The sequence below is a fragment of the Nicotiana sylvestris genome, chromosome 9 (genome assembly GCF_000393655.2).
Source record: "Nicotiana sylvestris chromosome 9, ASM39365v2, whole genome shotgun sequence".
Lineage (NCBI taxonomy): Eukaryota > Viridiplantae > Streptophyta > Magnoliopsida > Solanales > Solanaceae > Nicotiana > Nicotiana sylvestris.
The window spans coordinates 163774101-163796598 of record NC_091065.1 but is presented as its reverse complement, the minus strand read 5'-3'; the positions used below and the strand labels follow the sequence as shown (position 1 = coordinate 163796598).

General features: G+C 38.8%; 1 protein-coding gene and 1 pseudogene across 1 annotated transcript in view; one reads left to right on the top strand and one right to left on the bottom strand.

Annotated features, from left to right (window-relative positions):
- The first annotated feature begins 4968 nt into the window (after positions 1–4968).
- Positions 4969–6292, top strand: LOC104238161 (GPI mannosyltransferase 1-like; annotated as a pseudogene).
- A 7173-nt stretch (positions 6293–13465) lies between these two features.
- Positions 13466–22498, bottom strand: part of LOC104238164 (protease Do-like 7) — a 48095-nt gene continuing 39062 nt past the window's right edge. The window contains exons 13-24 of the mRNA XM_009792455.2: positions 21106–21155; positions 20777–20942; positions 18772–19278; positions 17656–17838; positions 17374–17479; positions 16613–16783; positions 16335–16414; positions 16010–16237; positions 14822–15037; positions 14520–14677; positions 14153–14264; positions 13466–13941 (exon numbers count right to left, since the gene is read on the bottom strand). Coding sequence (XP_009790757.1) covers positions 13765–13941; positions 14153–14264; positions 14520–14677; positions 14822–15037; positions 16010–16237; positions 16335–16414; positions 16613–16783; positions 17374–17479; positions 17656–17838; positions 18772–19278; positions 20777–20942; positions 21106–21155 — 2154 coding nt within the window. The 3' untranslated portion in view covers positions 13466–13764. The remainder of the gene's footprint in view (positions 13942–14152; positions 14265–14519; positions 14678–14821; positions 15038–16009; positions 16238–16334; positions 16415–16612; positions 16784–17373; positions 17480–17655; positions 17839–18771; positions 19279–20776; positions 20943–21105; positions 21156–22498) is intronic.

Sequence of the window (22498 nt, the reverse complement as noted above, 5' to 3'; positions counted from 1 at the left end):
GAACAACCCAAGTCAACTCCGCAACTACCTTACTAAGAGCTCGGTACTCAGCCTCAGCAGAAGAAACGGAGATAACTGGTTGTTTCTTAGCCTTTCAACCAATGATAGAATCCCCCAAAAGAATGCAATGACTGATCTGCAAGTATCTGGGCAAGCAGCCCAGTCACTGTCAGAGAAGGCAGATAAGGAAAGGGATGGAGAATTGCCATAGAACACCCCAACATCAGAAGTACCTTTGAGATAGCGAAGTAAATGCAAAGCAGCCTTCATGTGGGAAGTACAAGGGGCCTGTAGGAACTGGCTGAGATGTTGGACAGCAACGCAGAGGTCAGGCCTCGTGTGAATAAAAAAATTCAACTTTCCCACCAAGCTTCTATAAGTGTCAGGAGAAGGCAGAAGGTCGCCCATGGCAGCCTTCAATTTAGAGTTCAAATCCAAAGGACAAGTCACAGGAGACACCATATCACAGTTGTATTCATGAAGTAGATCTCTGATAAACTTACTTTGATGTAGTAATAGCCCAGAAGGAAGATATGCCACTTCTATGCCAAGAAAGTAGTTAAGAACACCCAGATCCTTGATTTTGAACTGATTGTCCAAGAAAAGTTTCAAAGCAGAGATTTCTTCCAAATCATCACCAGTAAGTATTATATCATCCACATAAACGGCAAGAAGTACAGTGGAGCCACCTGATCTTCTGATGAAAAGGGAATAGTCATTCAAAGAATGGAAGTAACCCCTATAACACAAAGCATGAGACAACTTGGCATACCACTGCCTAGATGCCTGTCTCAAACCATACAAAGATTTTTGAAGATGACAAACCAAATTAGAAGACTGACCAGATGAAGCAGCACTCTCAACAGACAAACCAGGGGCAATTTCATATAGACCTCCTCATCCAAGTCTCCATGAAAAAATGCATTATTTACATCAAGTTGAAACATAGACCAATTCCTTTTTACAGCCACAACAATGAGACATTTAACAGTAGAAAATTTGATGGCTGGGGAAAAAGTTTCATTAAAATCTACACCCTCCACCTATGTATCACCCCTAACAACCAACCTAGCCTTATATCTTTCTATAGACCCATCAACCTTATATTTTATCTTATATACCCACTTACAACCTATGGGTTTCTTGCCAGGAGGTAACTAAACAATGGACCAAGTATCATTAGCATCAAGAGCCTCAAATTCCTTTCTCATGGCCTCTTGCCAAGCTGGAATAGAGGTTTCCTGATGGTAAGAGTGGGGTTCTAGGCCAGAAATGCTAACTAAACTTTGAGAACAAAAGGGAGAAGAACTAGAGCTATATAGAGAAGGAGGAAGACTGCAAACATATTGGTGAAGATGACTGGGAGTAACATGATTTCTGGAGGATCTCCTAACAAGAGCTGGAGACAAATTAGGGGCAATAGGAGGAGCAGGAGGAGGTTCAAGAAGAGGAGAAGAGTGAGGAACAAACACAGGAGAAGGAATAGGAGAATAAGATGGAGAAGCAATATGTGTGGAGGATGAGACAGGATCAGACTCATGAGAAGAGGTGTAATGAAAGTCATCAAAAAACAAAGGAACAGAAGGAGAAGGTGATGTATAAGTAACAAATGAAAGAGAGAGTGAGGCAAAAGGAAAGATACCCTCATGAAACACTACATCTCTAGATATAAAGGTTAGTTTGGTAGCTAGGTTGTAAAGTTTTTAACCTTTATTAGCCAAGTGATATCCCAGGAAAACACAAGGATCATCTCTAGGTTGAAATGTGTCCTTGTGACACTTAGGAATTGTGGAGAAACACAAGCAACCAAAAGTTCTAATGTGAGCATATGAAGGGGGTTTCCCAAAGAGTAATTCAAAAGTAGTTTTATTGGCAAGCAACTTGGAAGGGAATCTATTTATGAGGTAAGTGGCAGTGAGGACACAATCACCCCAAAACTTAATAGGTAACTTGGATTGGAAAAGTAAAGCTCTAGATCCAACAAATGCCTATGTTTCCTTTCGACTACCCCATTTTGTTGTGGTGTGTGTGGACAAGATGTTTGGTGAACAATGCCATTGTCAACAAAGAATTGGCCAACAAGAGCACCTGACCCAAGTTCAAGAGCATTATCACTTCTAAAAGTTTGAATGCAAGTTTGAAATTGTGTTTTGACCATGGCAACAAAGGCTTTAATAAGAGGGAAAGCATTACTTTTAGACCCTATAAGATGAGTCCAAGTAGCTCTAGTGAAATCATCTACTATAGTCAAAAAATATTTGCACCCATTGTAGGTAGGAGTGTTATATGGTCCCCAAGTATCCACATGGACAAGTTGGAAGGGATGAGAAGTTTTGATGGAGCTATCAGGAAAGGGTAGTCTAGGTTGTCTAGACAAAGGACAGATACAACAAGTAAAAGACTGTTTGGAGGAAAATTTGCATGGAATGGATGAAATATCCTTCATTCTGACAAAGGGAATATGCCCCAACCTATTATGCCATAAAATCTCCATTTTATTCAAATCAGAGTGGTATGTAAAATGATTATCAGTTCTAATAGTAGCCAATGGAGAATGGTATTTACAATTAGAAGACATAGAAGTAGAAGAACAAGTAGGAAAACTATTACAAACAGCAGCAAGAACACTAGAATCAGATTGTGGACATGGCTGCACAGGCTTGTATAGCCCATGATCCTGTTTACCAATTTCCAGTGGCCTCTTCATTAAAGGGGCCTGTATGAGAAAACATGAAAATTTACCAAACAGAACCAGGCAATCTAATTGTGCAAAAAGCTTGTGAACAGAAATAAGATTGTGCTGAAAACTAGGGACAAAAAGTACATGATGAAGTGTGAAAGAAAGAAAGTGAAGAGAACCAGTGCAAGTGACTTTGACTTTATATCCATTAGGAAGTGTGACCAAATATAGGACAACTAGGGGTTGAATATCAAATAGGAGTTCTTTCTTAGAAGTCATGTGATTAGTGGCCCCAGAATCTATTATCCAAGTGTACTCATGGACTCTAGATAGCATGCATGCACCACAAGACACCTTGCCTACACAATCAGGGGAAGGAACTATACCCGCAAAATTTGCAGAAGCCATCAGACTAGACTGAGGGAGAGACTCTGAAATGTGATATTGCTGAAGTAGCATCAGGAGTTGAGCATACTGGTCCTTAGACAGACCAGGAATCACAGAATTGGAATCAGCAGGACTTTCAGTGGGAATTGGTCCAGATTTAGAAGCACAAATTGAACTCTGCACCTCAACATTTGCAGGAGTTCGTTTACCTTTGGTGAATTTAAAGTTTGGTGGAAATCCATGGAGCTTATAGCATTTATCAATCAAATGTCCAGGTTTCTTACAATACTTGCATAAAAGAGGAGACTTGTTCTGATCAAAACTGATTTTTTGGGCAAACTGTCTAGGAGGGGCAGATTTAGTATTCAGATTGACATGAAAAGAAGCAGAGTCGCCCTAGAAATGAGAATTGGGAGTAATTTGCCTCTGCTTTCATCTTGGAGGAGGATACTATAAGAAGTATCGAGAGAAGGTGGAGGTTGCATCATGAGCAAGTTACTCCTAACACCAACATAGGTCTTATTCAGACCCATGAGGAATTGGTGTAATCTGTTTTTCTCTACCTCCTTTTGAAGTCCAGGTTTAGCAGCACAAACATAAGTATTGGCATGATTAGTGCACATAAACCTCAGCTCATCCCATAATTTTTTGAGTTTGTTGAAATAGGAAGCAATGTCAAATGGCCCTTGATGAGTAGATGTTATCTCTTGCTTAATATCAAACACTTTAATCCCACTAACTGAACCATATCTTCTATTAAGCTGAGCCTAAATACTCTCAACAGTATCCGAGTACTGAACGCTCTCAGCTATGTCCGGGGTAGGGAATTAGTCAGCCAGGAAATGACCATATTATTACACCTATCCCACTGCTTAAACTGAGGAATATCCTCAGCTGGTCTCAGACAACATCCATCAATGAATCCTATTTTAGTTCTAGCGGACAGAGATATGATCATATTCTGCCTCCAACCCCCAAAACTAGTCCCAGAGAAAGGCACACTAACCAGAGATACACCAGGTACATCAGAAGAAAGTAAAAAGAGTGGACTGGATGGGTCAGGAGTATAGGTAGTACTCGAGGATGCATCAGATTCTCTTATATCGACAGTCAGAGACTCTTGTCAAAGTAACGAACACAAACAGATGACCAAAGCAACGAAATGAAAATTGGAAGATATTACCGTATGTTTTCGCTACTGGAAAACAAACGGCCTTGAATGCAGATTCCAAAAATCTGAACAGAACAAACCCTAGGTCAGTAGCGGAGGAGGAAATCGGTCCAATTCGATCCAAATTCACCCACACGTATCACAAATACCACCAATAAATGACGGAAAGGTAAATCCGACCTTGATTCTATCTGCAAATCGAGAGGAAACTACCAGAAACAGAATCAACCACGAACATAGACAATCGAGCGAAAAACTGATGAAAATGAGCGAGGGTAACACCGCTCAAAACAGGAGAAGGAGAATCAGTGGATCATCTGCTCTGATACCATGTAAAACTACTAAATCAAGCTAAAAATCAAGAAGTATTGATTAAAGTTCATGGGAGAAGGAAGAACCGGAGAGAGAGAGAAAAAATATTTTTCTATTCTCTTCTAGAATGTACCAGCCTGTTCAATGTATCTCTGTTATTTTTTACAATATATTGGGCTTTGGCCCAGAAGCTCAAAATACAAATAAATAAACTCTAGCTAAACCGGTGGTGGGCCTATATCATGGGCCGTAGTAAGCTGAAGTCCAACAATAGGCAAAGCATGAGTGCATGAAGCTCACCCGCATTATCGCCAAAGCGACGCTGCATCAACTAAACAAGTGATATTCGACATCGCTCGAATCAACATCCGACCTCGTTCGAATCAACATCCGACCTCGCTCGAATTCACATTCGAGAATGGTGACAGTAAATCTCAAGTCTCTGCTCATATTCTCAGCATTCCTTAGGGTATTTTTTAGTTTACGGAGAATGGCAAGATAGGCATATGGAAGTTAGATACACAGATGTGGACTATCTTGTTTTCTCATATGCAGCTGCTTTAGTCGCTGCTGGAAAATCCCCTTATCGCTACTCACCCTTAATTGCTTTTCTTCTTGTTTCATTCATCCTTCTTGGGGTTCTCCGCTTCAGATCTTCTCGTGGTATTTCTTATCAACAACATTCTAAAGCTAAGAGGGGTTCCTAAAAAGTTGTGCACTATTCGGTGATGGTATGGCTTTTGAATCCATTTACCTTTACCATTGGAACTCGCGGGAATTGTGAGCCTATCGTCTGCGCCATAATCCTTTGGATTATTATATATCTAATGAAAGGTTGTTTTGTACAAGCTGCATTTTGGTATGGGCTTGTCGTCCACATGAGGATCTATCCAATAATTTATGCTAGCTCTTCCGATTATTTTAGTTCTTGGCTCTTGTGAATTGGAGTTGTCGAAAGAGCAAGTCACATCAGACTTCCAGCTGTAAAAAGCTTATGGATCCTTATTGTATATGGAACTTGTTGACAAGCCTTTTCACTTGGAGGAGGATAATGTTTGGGCTTATTTCTGGAGCTATGTTCTTTCTCCTTACCGGGTTTTTCTTCTATTTATATGGATGGGAGTTCTTGGATAAAGCACTTCTCTATCATCTCACACATACGGACCCAAGGCACAATTTTTCAATCTATTTCTACCACATATATCTGCACTATGAACATGAGTTTTCAAGCTTGGAAAAGCTTGTCTCATTTCTGCTTCAGATTATGGTGCAGTTAGTTCTTGTTTTCCGCTTTGCACAGGATTTTCCATTTTGTTTCTTTGTGCAGACTGGCATTTGTAGTATTCAACAAGGTTATGACAGATCAATACTTTGTTTGGTTCTTTTGTCTCTTGCCGCTAATCCTGCCATGGACCAACATGAAACTCAAAGGAAAAGGATTGGTCTGCATCTTGTTGTGGATGGCAGCTCAGGGTCATTGGTTGATGTTGGGGTATTTGCTTGAATTTAAAGGAAAGAATGTCTTTCTTCAACTCTCGGTGGCAGGTTTGCTATTCTTGGCTGCAAATACTTTCGTTCTTATCAATATTATCCCGCAGGGATACCACTTGGACCTGAAGATCGACACCCTCAGCCGCGATCCTCACTATTCGACCTCCCCATTCAAATTTCTCGAACTACGATTAATGAAGTCCGCTCACCGAGCTTGTCCAAAAGACGACCTCATTAAGCGGAGGGACTAACTGTATGGGTCAAAATCAAATCAGAGAAATTCAACATGCAAAGACAATTGCCATGAGTAACATGCGAATCGAATTGGGATGTCTGGCCGAGGTCGAACAGTGATCAACAAGGCCGAGGTCGAGCAATGATCAATAAGGTCGAGGTCGAGCAGTGATCAATAAGGCTGAGGTCGAGCATTGATTAATAAGGCCAAGGTCGAGCAATGATCATCAACAAGGCCGAGGCCGAACAGTATAGATAGATGTAACAACTAGTTTTGCTTTGGAATCTTCAAAGAGAATATTCTACTGGATATTTCCTCTAATTGTACTTTTTTAGGATTTTCTAGGGATATCCCTTATAAATAGGAAGGGAGGACTTCTCTAAAAGGGGGGCAAACTCTCTATCTCTAGAAAAAAATAAAAACACATCTCTCTAAAAAGATTAGATGATCTGTTATCCCACACTCCCCATCAGATCCGAAATTGGTCCCAAGATTCTTGTATTTGTCTATCATTCATCGTTATCAAATGAAAGAAGATTCGCCTCACTCAAGATTGGGTGAATCTTCTCCTTTATTTATGTTTTATCGCCATTTAATGTTATTTAATGTATGGTCTTTTTCATACTATTAGATCCGGCCATAACTACTGTCAACATTTGTACTCAACTATATTTTTCTATTCATGTTATCCATCTGAGATCTGGAATTAATTATCTTTAACTAGGATTCTGATGGGTGGCTATAATTTCATAGTTTCGTACATTATTTGCCTTGCATTATACATGCTTTAATGATAAATTACACTTTATTTGCGCGTAATGGAGTCTATTTTATGTATAGGTGCATCGAAAATGAAAATAGGGCTAAAGGGATGCTTAAACGTCGAAAGTGCGCTCGACAATGGTGAAAAGGAGAAGTCGGGCAAAAGCCAGCTCGATCAGGCTTTATCCAGGCGAGGCCAGCTTAAAGCAAGGCCTAGCTAGGTTTATCTAGGCGAGGGCAGCTTAAAGACAGGCCTAGGCTGGCATTATCCAGGTGAGGCCAGCTTAAAACCAGGTCTAGGTTGGCGTTAGCCTGGCGACGTCAGGCCCAGTCCGAGTTTTGAAGGTTTTAATTGTTTCCCGGCTTGACTAGGAGTTGACCTACACGTTTAGGTCTTGTCCTAAACATATAAATAGACCTAAAAACGTCACTTTGGAGGGATTTGAGAGATACGGAGAAGGGGAGATCAAGTTTGGACACACTTGAGACCTACGGAGGCAAGAACACACTAGGATCAAGGCGGAGAATTTGTCTACGAGTTTTTCAATTCCTTCTTCCTATTTCTATTATTGGTTATGAATTCTAATATTGTAGTTATGCATATTATTATGAATAGCTAATTTGTTATCTAGGGTTTTGATGGAACCTTTTGGAGAATGATTTTCATGTTACGTTAATATAGATTTGATGTAGTATTTTCTCTATTTGTTCAACTACGTTATTATTGTGGTTGTGGTTGGTTGAAGAGCTCTCAATCGACTGTGCCTATTTAGTGTGTATTACTTGGGAGAGAGTGCATATTTAGGTAGTTGTTGAACAACATCACTCCTAACGTATATGAGAGATCAATATGGAGGGTTTAAAGGTGGAATTAGGGATAACGAAACCTTGGTGCGATCTGAGTGAACTGGACTTAATGTCAGCTAGCGTAATTCTGGAGAATATTTCTAGTAAATTATGGTAATTACTCGGGGGAGAGTTACGACAGTCAGAACGCTCATGATCGGTAGAGAATACTTAGGCGAATTTATAGAAAACGTAGCGGGAAAGATTCTGACAATAGGGGAAATCATAACTCTAGACCTCCTTAAGTTTGTCTCTAACCCTTAGTATCTTTAGTTGTTAATTTACTATTTTAATTTGTTAATTAATTAGTTAAACACAAGAATCTTAATATCTATAAGTTAGGAATTGTTCAAGCTTGTCTTCTTGATGATAGTGAACAATTGTAGCTAAACCTTAGTTCTTTGTGGGATTCGATTCCGGACTTGTAAACCGGATTATATTTGCAACGACCACTTAGTCTTTTTTATAAGGCATAGTTGGGCGTGATCAAATTTTGGCGCCGTTGTCGGGGAACTAACGGTGTAGCTGTAGGTGTACATATTGCTAGGTTTCAAGTTTGAATTTTTATTTTTAATATTTTTTATTTTTTTATTTTGTGTTACTTGTTGATTTTTAAAAAACATGGCATCTTGGAATTATGAGACTTTTGATGTTGGTAATCCTATTTTTGATCCTCCTTATGCATATTGTGGAGGAAACCACCCAGTGCAAAATTATCAAAATATTCTCGAGAGCGAGTTGTGTGCACCAGCTCAATCTTATGTGTGGAATGTATGTGATATGTGTGGTGGTCAAGATGGTTACTTTCATGGTTGTGCTTATATTTCTTATCTTCCCCCAACCCCTTACCTTGATGGTTCTTCTTTTTCTTGTGAAGTTAATAGGAATAAAGAACCTAGGGATGATGACATGAAAAAGATCGAGGATATGCTAAAGTGCCATGTGGAACAATATGATGAGAAACCACGGCAGATACAAAGGCAAGAGGCAACCATTCACAACTTGGAGGCTCAAGTGAATAAATTAATTGAACCTTGTAAAGCGCAACAAGTTGACATTGTGGATAGTAGCCAATATGAGTATGAATTAGCTGCAGAAATTGCCATTATACTGGAGGATTTAAAAAAATACGAGGATGAGCTAGAGAAGAAGGCCAGAGTAGAATACCACCAATCAATTGAACTAGATTTTGAGGATGTCGATGTCGTAAAAGAGATACTAGATTCATCCAAGGATATTGAGGATACATATTAAGTTGACTTTAGTGTCATTAGTGTTGAGGATGTTGACAATCCCAATGTTTATGTAGTTGATCACATTGGTCCACACTCCAAGCATTTTTCCATATTGTGTTTGGATGATGATATGGAAATAGAGTCGTCCGAGCCACTTGAGGAGTCAAGGAGTAAGGAACAAGATGCCTACATTCTGGAATTCTTCGTGCCAAAAAGTCGGGAATATACATCTCATCCAAAGGCCAAAAAGTGCAGAATACTACATTGTTTCATTGTGCTAGTCAGATTCGTTCTACCGCCCAGGAGCATGATCACAGAGCAGAATCAAAACTTGGGGTCCAATTTATAAGTTTAAAGTGGAGGCAGAAAGTGATTTGCGTCGTGCCGCGACGTTAAATCAAGCTCTTTTTAGGAGGCAACCCAGCTTTATTGCTTTCTTTTATTTTAATTTTATTATTATTATTTTTATTTTTTATTATTGTATTATTTTGTAGTGTCGATTTTTGATTTTCTAGGAGCATGGAAAGCAAAGCTATTGTAAGGATGCAACAACAAACTAGATTGTTGGAACTAAGTGTGAGGTACCGGCACGAAGGACCAAGCCTGAGAGAAGTCTGAGTACCCCATGAGCTGCTAGTGCTTCGGCCTTTGGCCTACCAGGGAGTTTCTTTTACCCTCTTATTAGTATGGTGTGCATTGGGGATAATGCACAATTTTAAGTGTGGGGTGAGAGATTGTCTGGGTGACTTTTTCTATGCTATTTTAGTTGTGTTAGTTTAATTGAATATTTTTTTTATTTTTTAAAAAAACGAAAAAAAAGGATTGGACTTTTCCCGACGATGGATATCCTAGACAGTTTTCTTGAGGGATTTAAGTCTAAAAAAAAAGATTTTCTTTGTAGGTAGTGTAGTAATGCCCACTTGGTTTTTCTTTGTGTTGCGGTTCTTTTCCAATGGTTTTGTTTGAACCGGGTGTAGTTAGTTTTATTTTTTTAGGAGTAGGAGCTAGTGTGAGATGAGTTGAATTGCAGCAATATCTCTTGACTTTGTTATGCCTTAAAAATAGTGAGTACTTTGGTTGTAACGCTTAGGCTCAGTTTTTGACTCTTGTAGAAGTGCCTTAAATTGTATGACATTAACTTTGCTTAACTGCTTTGACTAGAGTGTCTTGATGAGTCCAATCCTGAATGAGTTATGTGCCATGTGTGTGTGTGAGGTTTGGGTGTTATTCTGTGCATTACATTTGATGCCTAGAACTTGCCCTGTGTGTTTGCAAAGCGAAATAGTAGTTTTGTTCAGTCTTGAAAGTGATATAAGCGTTTCTTTGTTGAGCCAGATATGTATATTTTACCCGCCTAATTGTTATGTATCGTAGTTAACACATTTGAGCATGTAATCATGTTTCTTTGGCAACCACATTACAAGCCATATCCCTTTGTTTGAATTAACCATCTATTTGAACATTTTCACCTCTCATGAGCACTTGAATTGTAATGAACTTTGTAAAAGTTAAAGTGTGGGGTGGTTGGTTTGGATTTTGAGTGGAGCTAATGAAATAAGGAGAAAGGTGCACTGTGTTGAAAAAAAAATAAGAGCCACTTGAATTGGAAGAAAAAAAAAAGAAAACATAGTTGTATTGCTGTGAAAAAAAATAGTCCTTGCTAAGTGGTGACTCTTAAAGTAATTGTGCTTAAAGAAATATGAAGTTAATATATATTGACGTGAAGGTGGAGCTATGGTTTGACATAAGTGTGGGGTTTGAATGTTAAAATATATGTATTAAAGTGCTTAGGGAGGTGTAGTCACTCTTATATCCAAATGTATCTTATCCGGCCCATAGCTGACATTACAACCAATTAAAGTCCTACTTGATCCTAGACTGGATGAGCTCGATTAGTCGAGTAGTACACTACGGGCAAGCCTATGGTGCATCTTTTGTGGCATATGAATGTTATTTCTGAGAGTGAGTGAATTCTTTCCATCTTGAGTTCCTAATTGTTCTTAAATTTTATTGTGTGGAACTACTCTCTTTTATTGAGTGAGGGCACATGATTCATGAAAGAAAGGTAGTCATTGACCTCCATGTTAGAGTAAGTGAGTGAGTTGTGAATAATACATGGTACTTGCGAGTCAAATCTGGAGGTGAAGATGTTACACCCTTGTGCTTAGTCTATTTTAAAGATTCTTGGTGTGATGAGCTAGGAGAATTGCTTAAAAAGGTCGGCTGTAGCGCACGTATATTTAAATGAAATAGTTGCTTCGCCTTTATTTGTGTATTTTTTGATTTTCTTTTTCTTTCCCTCTCGTTTGTTGTATTTCTCTTTTTGACGTAGACCTTCAGATTTCTTTGTGATGAGTCCCTGATCTTTTTAATTGGGAAACCGACCTTGCGCTGATTGGGTATGATCTCGTCGTATGAGTCCGAATGATGTCATTTTGGATTTGCTTGCATTTTACATGCTTTAATGATAAATTACACTTTATTTGTGCGTAATAGAGTCTATTTTATGTGTAGGTGCATCAAAAATGAAAATAGAGCTAAAGTGATGCTTAAACGTCGAAAGTGCGCTCGAGAACGGTGAAAAGGAGAAGCCGGGCAAAAGCCAGCTCGACCAGGCTTTATCCAGGCGAGGCCAGCTTAAAGCCAGGCCTAGCCAGGCTTTATCCAGGCGAGGCCAGCTTAAATCCAGGCCTAGGCTAGCGTTATCCAGGCGAGGCAAGCTTAAAGCCAGGCCTAGGCTGGCGTTAGCCAGGCGACGCCAGGCCTAAGGCCAGGCCCAGTCCGAGTTTTAAAGGTTTTAATTGTTTCCTGGCTTGACTAGGAATTGACCTACACGTTTAGGTCCTGTTCTAAACATATAAATAGACCTAAAAACGTCACTTTGGAGGGATTTGAGAGAGACGGAGAAGGGGAGATCGAGTTCGGACACACTTGAAACCTACGGAGGCAAGAACACACTAGGAGCAAGGCGGAGGAGAATTCATCTACGAGTTTTTCAATTCCTTCTTCCTATTTCTATTATTGGTTATGAATTCTAGTATTGTAGTTATGCATACTATTATGAATAGCTAATTTGTTATCTAGGGTTTTGATGGAACCCTTTGGAGGATGATTTTCCTGTTACGTTAATATAGATTTGCCTTTAGTATTTTCTCTATTTGTTCAACTACATTATTATTGTGGTTGTGGTTGGTTGAAGAGCTCTCAATCGATTGTGCCTATTTAGTGTGTATTACTCGGGAGAGAGTGCATATTTAGGTAGTTGTTGAACAACATCACTCCTAACGTATATGAGGGATCAATACGGAGAGTTTAAAGGTGGGATTAGGGATATCGAAACCTTGGTACGATCTGAGTGAGTTGTACTTAATGTCAGATAGCGTAATTCGGGAGAATATGTCTAGTAAATTGTGGTAATTACTCGGGAGAGAGTTACGACAATCATAGCGCTCATGATCAGTAGAGAATATTTAAGCGAATTTATAGAAAACGTAGCGAAAAAGATTCCGACAATAGGGGAAATCATAACTCTAGACCTCCTTCCGACAATAGGGGAAATCATAACTCTAGACCTACTTAAGCTTGTCTCTAACCCTTAGTATCTTTAGTTGTTAATTTACTATTTTAATTTGTTAGTTAATTAGTTAAACACAAGAATCTTAATATCTATAAGTTAGGAATTTTTCAAGTTTGTCTTCTTGGTGATAGTGAACAGTTGTAGCTAAATCTTAGTTCTCTGTGGGATTCGACTCCGGACTTGTAAACCGGATTATATTTGTAACGACCGCTTAGTCCTTTTTATAAGGCATAGTTGGGCGTGATCAGATTCACCCTCTAATCTCTCTTTAATTCATTTTAAAAAAGGTTTAGCACTTTTTTGGTCAAACAATACTAACGTTAACTTTTACTTCAGTTGCATTGCTAAAATGCGAGACATTAGTAAACTGTCTAGTCAAGGCTTCTTATATGGTTCTCCACCTTATGAATCCCCCTATCGTTGCTATTTTCCACCCATTACCATATGAATATCCCTATATGGAGAATTCTGTTTGATTAAATCGATTAGCAGCCCTTTGTTTCCTGATTTCAGGTATTTCATGAATATGTTTAATCAAACAATTTGAACATGCATAACTAATAAAACACATAAACTTCAGTTGGGGATTGAACACCCTTGCCCGGAACTGAGATGGTTAAACAGTTCGCATAGTGTCAGAAATTATAAATAGAAAAAGAAATTATGAGATGATAAGCAACTTGGTGTAATATTGTCACCTAAATTACACAATATTGTTCAGCAGAAAATTTGAACATTCACCCTAGCGAGCAAACTGGGCAATCACCAGTTAACAGAGGCTAAAATCCCTCCCATGTTCATATTTTAAACAAATCAGGTACACAATAGGCTGTCTAGAGCATATAATAAACTTACTGCCATGTGCCTTTATCTTACTCTACAATTTCTGTAATTTTCTTTTTTGGAAAAAATGATCAGATAATTTGTTATTTTACAATATATAGCCATCAAATCCATATACCTTTAGTTCATTAAGATTCACGTACAATGACACATGACAACTTTAAATACCAACAGTACAAAAATTACCGAGTAGTGTAAATGCTTTGAACAATCAACCGAGATAGTTCACAGAACACCAGAATCCAATGCTTTGATTACTTTGCGTCGCCACATTGCAGTTTCAGGATCAAACCTGAGTTCCCATGTTGGCCAGTAGTGTAAATCCTGCTTCAATGTGAGCACTCGGGGCTTCCCATTCAGGTAAACTGTTCGTATACGAACAAACTCTCCATGCTCTATTGCCTGTAAGGAACTCAATTAAGTAGATGTTAAAACCATGACCACAGAAAAAATCAATACAGAAATTTGTTAACTGAGAATCATTAACAAAGCTTGCTAGAACCACGTTCGAAAAGAAATGTATCTCTAGTTCATTTCTAAAGCCGCGATTAGTACATCTTCAATTCAGGCACAATAAGTTCTTGCGAAGTTTCTCAATAAATAAAAGCCATACCTTAGTCACATCGACAAAAGCATCCAGGTTAGGTGTTGGTTTGCCATTGACTTCAACTATCCATTGAAGAGCAAAGAGACCATGACGATGTGCAGGACTCCCGTGACACCACCTGAGAAATAGGCATTAATTAGCCTTTGTGACAAAATAGTTGACAAAGAAAATTCACAAGGGCACAATTAGGTCAGCTAAAGCAAAAACTACTAACTACTTGCTGACTAGAGATTGCAGCTGAAGTATAGCAGATAAAAAGAAAACATGTAATATAAATAGTACGTGGCAATGAAAACTTAAGAATTGAGAAGCAAATGGATCAGAAGCACTCCTGTCATCTTCAATTTTTTACAACATTCTAGTGTCTCCTCACCTTGCCACATATACTCCATGGCCTTCTTCGGGCAGAAACCCAAGTGCACGTACAGCTGGATAAGGGTCTTGGAGAATACCGCCACACCAATTTATTGCCTGTTTGGCTCCATTTCCATCCCTTACATCCGTTCCCACAAGTAGTTCAATTTCATTTCCCTGAGAAACCATGAGACAACTTAATAAGAATCTAAGCGAATGTCTGAACTCTTGTACTTGATGATGATAATAAAGTCCTATTGATCAAATAAGTGGAGAGAAGTTGAAAAAAGTAAAGCTAATGCTAAATAGCTTCCCGCTAACCTGACGGAAGATTGTCAAATCTAGTCTTCCATCATCGTGACTGGAATGGTCTAACGATTGGCATGCATCTTCAATGTCACGAAAGCATGTAACTGGCTGCTTATTAATTGCTAAGACCATGTCCCCTTGTTCCAACAAGTTTTCAGCTTTTGAGCCAGCAAAGCAACCTTTAACTCGCAAAACCTGGCGTCTCTTAGGATCCTTCTTCACAAGGGCCTAAATGAGATATGTCAACTATTAAGAAAATGCCCAACTCACATACTATGCTCACCCCTTATAACCATCTTGGCAAGAATATCTGAAATTCTTTAAGATCACATGAAAAGCCTAAGATTATTCAAAAGATATCCTTTAGAAACAGTTGAGTGGGACTAAAGCTAATAACATGCATAAACATCAATAGAGAGCCTCTAAATTTCAGGTAACATAAAATGAAGAGGCAAATGATGAGCAATAAGACATGTCCATTTACAGCTTGGGTTGTATTCTTCTTGGCAGTTGCAATTTACCATACACATGAACATGATACAGTTTACAGGCAGATATATATATATATGCCCGTGCACGAATTCCATGACACATGCCCAATAAGCAATTGTATAATTGATGATCTCATTTACCAGTTTCAAGCTTTAGTTGAATTCTACTTGGGAGTAGGAATTCATCTTTGTGGGTGGGGTTTTTTATTTTTTATTTTTTTTTGGGGGGGAGGGGGGGTGTCGACATGTCTATCAAGTAAATGTTGCCTGGAAGATTAACCAGGTGGCAACCAGAGATGTCCATGATTATATCCAGATCCATAAACATCACATCAAGCTAATTCCCAACAAATTTTACTCATACACTTGTACTATGATACCCAAGTCACATATACAGATAGATACACTCATGATGAAATTGAAGACCAAGTACGCCAAGTAACCTTAGAATTTTTGGTTCATTTACAGCTTGGGTTGTATTCTTCTTGGGAGTTGCGACTAACCTTTAACGAAGTGAGGACACATCTAGCACATATGGACCCAGATGTTAAAAGAGCTTTAAAGGAAGTAGACCAAGTTTCTGTGTCTTAGGCGAGGTGAATTTTTTTATGAGAAAACACACATTCAGTTCAAGAAATGGATAAGAGGAAAACACAAGAACATAAACGAGTAATGACAGAAAAAGAAACCAACAGAAGTAGCAGATTACCTGGATCCATGCATCACTTAGTCCAAAACTTCGAGCTTTGGAAAGCAAAGTAGGGTAAAGTTCTACTTCTAATATTCTTATGCACGGCATAGGTCTTTGCAAACCATTTATAAGACGAGGTGGTCCTCCTGTGCCAGAAGTCATCCTGTCAACGATTTGGCTTATTGTATAAATTGGTATACCCCGGACAAATTGGTGCTCTTCTGATGAACTCGAGCTATACTTTAGCTGGAAAGAGTGAAGGAAGGACTTAAAACAAGTTTCTCCATAAAGCTTGAACCCTTCCACGCTCGAGCGACTCGAGCAGCAGTTCAAAATTACATACCTGCGTTGAAAAGCTTCCCCATAAAGCTTGAACCCTTCCACGCTCATCAGTAAGAACACCAGAAAAGGTGCTTCCAAAATCTGAAAGGTCACAGAATCCATTATACAATGATAGGACAGGGATAAGGCAGTAATCTAGATGGAGATTAGGATGAGCTTTGATGAATAAAAGAAGAATTGGTAGAGAACCATGAAAAGTTCACGAAATGAGAGCTAAAGCGCTAGGATATAGGAATCAGCACCACAAATAGTGAGCAGGACCCTTATGTTCCAACATACCAGTGTCAAGCTCAATGACTTCCAGGTTTGTTGCTCTGTATCGCGGAACATCAGAGGATCCACTTTTCAAAACAGCAGAAGGGTTAGTGACAATTGATTTCCTAGAGGTTGCCTGTAGGCTTCTACTCAATCCCACCAGATAAACTGAATCTCCTCGACACAGAGCAGGCTCTGTTGGCAACAAAATAGTAATTAAGAAACAAAAGAAGGTGTTCTGGATGAGATGAGACATCATTTTCCGAGAAACATAATAACAAGGTAAGCAGGTTAAAGAGGATTTCAAGGAGTCACAACCTTATGTTGAAAATTTTCCAAAGACAGCATGGTACTAGTCCAAAGATATTATGTACTTTGGGAAGGGGGAAGAAGGAAAAGTTGTCTTAAAATATTTTAGTTTGTGAAGAATGTGAAACATGCCCATTTTCTGCAAAAATATCTCAGTATACAGTGGGAGACTACAGAATTTGCGTTCAACTTGGGTAAAAGACCATTGACCAAAGAAAGGGAAAAGTATTTTATAAATAGATATGGTGTCAAAGGGGATCACATCCTGATCAGTAGCAGGATTAAAACTCCCCTCTAGAACGAGGATTTTTAAAAAGAAATTTGTGAACCAAATATCTTTCCACTTGGAAGCATATAATGCATACTCACATGTTAAGCAACTGAAATGATGACAAATCACTTTCCCCACCCGCCAGCGAGAACATGAAAGGGAAGCAGGTTAACGATAGAATCATCCAAAGAGTTTTAACACGTACCAGGAAGAAGTTCAGCAGCACGAATCACAGAGGCGCAAGCAGCTCCCAAAGCAGAGGGGTCATATGCAACTAAAGCAAAATTATGGAAAGGGTGGAGGAAGACTACCTGAGGGTTAATAAGGCTGATTAAATATTTAAGTCAAAATTGCATGACTTAAGTCAAATCCAACAACATTGAGCTAGGTTGGGCCTATACAAAATGGCCCAAAAGGTTACTGAGCTTCTTAACAACAATGGAGGAGAAGTAACAGGAGGTAAAAAACTTCCCCCATAAAACCTCACCTCGGCAGGAATTTCAATAGGAAAGGCAGCAAATGATATCATGACATCAGAAACTGGTACAGCGACTGTGTTTTTGTCAACAGCAACCAAGCCCATGGTTTCAGAATGATATACAATTACCCCAGTTCCAAGAAAATGCTGCGAGTGAACACCATCAAGCATACATGATGAAGGGACATGAACCTGCAATTTTAACACCATAAGAGGTACTTTAGCTAGAAAACGGAAACAGGAATTAACAGGATACAAAAAAAATCCAGAGATACCTCCTAATTGCAGTCATGTCATTTTGGTAGTGATTATTTTTTAACACAAAACCATGAAACCACCACTCGTTATAGCTAACGGATATATCAAGTTTAAACCAACAGTGAGTAAAAGAAATCAGCATATTTTATGTCCTACACTATTAAACTGAATGCTGAATGAAGTCTTACTAGTAGTTGCAATAACATCAATTGCCTTAATGTAATGCTCAAAGCATTCTATAGAAGTCCATATGACCATCATTATCACATTCATAACACTTTATGGTGCACAAGAAAAAATTGAAGGAATGTCGGATGAGTCAAGAGAATAAAACACTTTTTTATTGCAACGCACATGCAGCTATTGCAAAGTTAACATCCAAAGCAGAAGTTCACCGAAAAAACACCCACCCGAAACATCACTGGGTTTAACACATTTCTTAGTCTGATTAATCTGATTACACAATAAAAACCACCTTCCAGGAACCAAGCAGCAAAGGAGAAAGAGAAATTTGAAAGATCAAAGGTCATTAATAAAACTTAGAAAATGAAACTCACCTCCCAGGGACCCGAAAGAGAGACAGCCAAAAGAAAAGCTTTCTGCTCCATCACTGGGGTTTAACACATTTCTTAGTCTGATTATTCTGATTACACAACAAAAACCACCTCCCAGGAACAAAGAAGCAAAGGAGAAAGAAAACTTTGAAAGATCAAAAGTCGTTTATTAAGTACTGCTTAAGAAAAGAAAGCCATCGCCCAGGCACCCAAAAGAGAGGTGATGGAGAAACTTGAATAATCAACATTCATGATAAAAAAATATGAATGCTTTTCAATAAAGTATACAAGTCCTTTGAGACCTTAAAGTTACCTCAAACATCACAAGAGTAGGCTCAATTACGCGCTCAGCAACTGAAGTAGCTGCTACAGGTGCTGCACCCTGATAATCTCTCAGAACTGCATCTTCCACAGATCCAGACTCATCCAATTTTTCTTCTCCATGCTCGTTTAAAGAACAATCCGCTATTACATCACCATCTACAGATGAGTTCTCTTCCACCCTCTCTTTCTTTGTTCCATTATCAGAATCATCCTGAGAATTTGGTCCCTCAGCAACATGTTCACCACTAGTTTCCAAAGAAGTAACTGCATCCATGAGTTCTTGGCTGACTTCTTCAGGTATATAGTCCTTTAGCTCACCAGTACAAGATCCGGTATGATTTGATAAATCTTGTTCTACTGGATAAATGCCTGATAGCAAGAGTGGGGACTCCTGCCGCAAAGCCAGCTTCACTGTCCATAAGCCAGTGCTGTCGTCGCGCTTATATATCTGTGGGGGTGCATACCACTCATGGCGGTCAATTGTGACCAAGACGGACTGCAGTCAAAATAAGGTTTATTAGAAGGTCATACTTCCAGGCAAGAAGATGATGGGAAAACCAAAAGGACTTTCCGACAGCTTTATTGAATCAGAAAGCATAGGCTTGTGCAGGAATGTGCATCAAGGTTCAATAACTCCAGTCCCTTCACTCAAAGAGACTGCAGATCCCCACTATGCTTTCTACATTATTTTGACATTTCTCATTTTACACTAAGAATATTCAGTTTTGCTTTCAAAAACCCTCTGATTTCTTTCCTTCTATATCACCCACCAAATACATGCTGATATTGTGTCCCAACTCTTCTTTTGTCCCTGCAGAGTTCTCTGTTAGACCAGCACAACATTAACTCCTTTACTGATTGTTGTAGACCACTTGACACTGTTTAAAACTGAGAAATAACTGCCGCAGATGTATTGTCAAGGGGCATTGTATGAATAAGTGGTTGACATCGTCAGCTCCAGCCCCAGACATTTGATACCTATTGCATAATAATGTCGCCTTCTTCTGAAGATTATCTTGAGAGAGAGCAGCTTCATGTGTCAAAGTTCAGCAAAAACGTGCTACTTCAATTTGAACTTTGCTTCTCCAAATCTTCTTCCAAGGACAAAGTGACATTTCACCACCAGAGGAGATCAGGGACTTGTGGTAGGAGCTGAGAGTAAACATCTTACTTTTCTCTGGCTTCAAAGCTAATGAATCTGGAATATCCGCAAAGGTACTACTTCCAGCATCTGTAGCAATAGTTACACATCATCCACTTCACAATCATTAGAGTTTCTCCTAGAGTTAATATCCCACCCCTGCTTTGTTTTATAAAGAGCCATGGTAGCCTCAGTGTTCTGCACACTGCTGTAATTCACCCATTCCCAATCATTACATCTTTTACACCTACATCTTCATAGCTCAAGTAATTCATCCCTCTTACAGATTCGATGTTCAAATACAATTTAAAAAAAAAAAAAAAACACGAAAACCGTAAAGTGACCAAACACTATGTCTACATGCAAAATGATTATGATCATTAAGATCATTGTTGACAAACACAAAGTTGCAAACAGGTGGATATATTATACTCTTGCCCTTATATTTCGAAACATCTGAAACCATTTAGGTAAATACTTCATAATTGTAAAACCAATGCAGCTACAGAGATTTCCTGCCAATACTCCTGACACTGTTGGTGACAACAAATATTGGACCTTCCATTACTTTTCTTTTTCTTCCCTTTACCCTTTCTGATTAAGAAGAAGGCTCCATTCTACCTGACATATCAGTAGTAATACCCAACTATAGAAGAGGCACAGCTTGTCGACCATGGTTTAAGCAGATCACCAAGTTCAAATTGAAAAGGCAAACTAGTACCAGCAATAGTGCTTATCAACAAACAGAAGAGATGATAACAGGAAGCAGGAACATAAATGAGGGTAAAATGAGCGGTAGCAATGGAAACAAATTTTTGTTTGACAGATAGTTCGGTAGCAGTGCTTCTAATACCTTTCTTTGATGACGTTCCTTGTAGCTTATATACTCCAATGGTACTCTTGCTCCCCTAGACAGCTTAGATAAAACGGAAATTAAGTCTTCAAGCCTTGATATACCTTCCCCTGCAAATTTTTTAATGATGGAATGGCGAGGAACTCCTGCTCTAAATAGCATGTATCTACAATGGCAAATAGTAGTCACAGTCAATACGATTTGTTTACAAGCCAGTATCTAAAGACTGCACTAACAGATACTTAGAAATCAAGCATCATGAGAACTTGAGAAAAAAAACTACATTAGATCAATCATTTAAACAATTGGAAAAGGAAAAATGCACAAACCCTGGTTCAGCGACATAGACAAGACCACAGTTAAAACGAAAATTTCTAGCCTGCAAAAAGGAAGACAGAAGGTGAGGCTTCATTTTTGCAAACAGCAAATGAGAAAACTACACAAGTATGAGCATAAACAAGCCACTAAATGTGCCAAAGAGACCGTGGATCTTCATGTCATAGGTAGATGACTACCGTGCGCTTCAAATAGAATGTCGACATGATTCGAACTGCTACAAGGGACCATCTAATATCTATTTATTTCTTCAACATAGAAGCCAGAAAGTCTCAGCATTTCGAATGAGAGATACAAAAGCAATCCTTGACTACACTTTCCTAGTTCGCTGGACATTGACCGCCCACTGAAACCATCCAGAGATCAAAGATAGTTCAAAATGGACCAAAATAACGGAACTAAATTTCCGACAGACACGTGTAATTTTCGTATCAACTAATAAAAGCTCCTGGACTGTTGCAAAAGTAAGAAAGTCGAAAAACAGAAGGAACCTAAGGATTAAAAGCTCCTTTCCTACTCCACCACATGATGTTTTGAACTCATCCTACAATCCATCTATCATGTGCAACAAAAGTTGCACATTTGTTCCACTTCTTCAAACAGGTGATCATGCACCCTGTTAAATTAATCGTCCCAGGAGGTTTTGCTGAAGCTGTTTTTATTAAAAAGATAGACAATAAAATGAACTTGATAAAATGTTGCACTCCACCTTAAAAATTATACTAAGTTACATTTGTAGCAGGGAGAAAGATTCAAATGCCAATGGGCACTAAAAACAGATTGCAAACTAGAAGTTATGGAGTTCCCCAAGCTCCATTTAAAAACTATGAAAGAAGTATGACAACAAAAGATTCTGGACATCTTTTGTTTTCTTAATGTGTTGCTCCTCATTATACACTCATTTGATTAAACCCCAAACATGAAACCCACATACCAAGTGTCACCAGCAAATTCTAGCAAGTACAACCGTGCGACTAAGGATTATTCCCATCAAGTAGGGTCTGTTTAGTTTATTTCCTGCTCTGATACACAAGCTCTTATCAGCGAAGGTCATTCTTGATGTGACCAAGATCGCCGTAGTACAACAGATTGTACAAACAAGGTAGGGTCTGATACCTAAATTACCTAAAACATGGCATTCTTGCTAATATTGGTTCAATTGGATCTTGTGATGTAGATTGAAGTGTAAAGAGTAGTGGAACGTGGTAGGATCACTAAGGAAACTTGATTAACGTATGTTTAACTAAGCTCTTTACATAGAATCGGATTCCATGAACTCCAAGTATGTTTGTTCAAGCTCCCATTGCCTTGATCTATTTCATGTGTTTCTCTCATATGCTATATGGGTTGTGGGACTACTTGATTATTCACATGCATGTTGTGGTC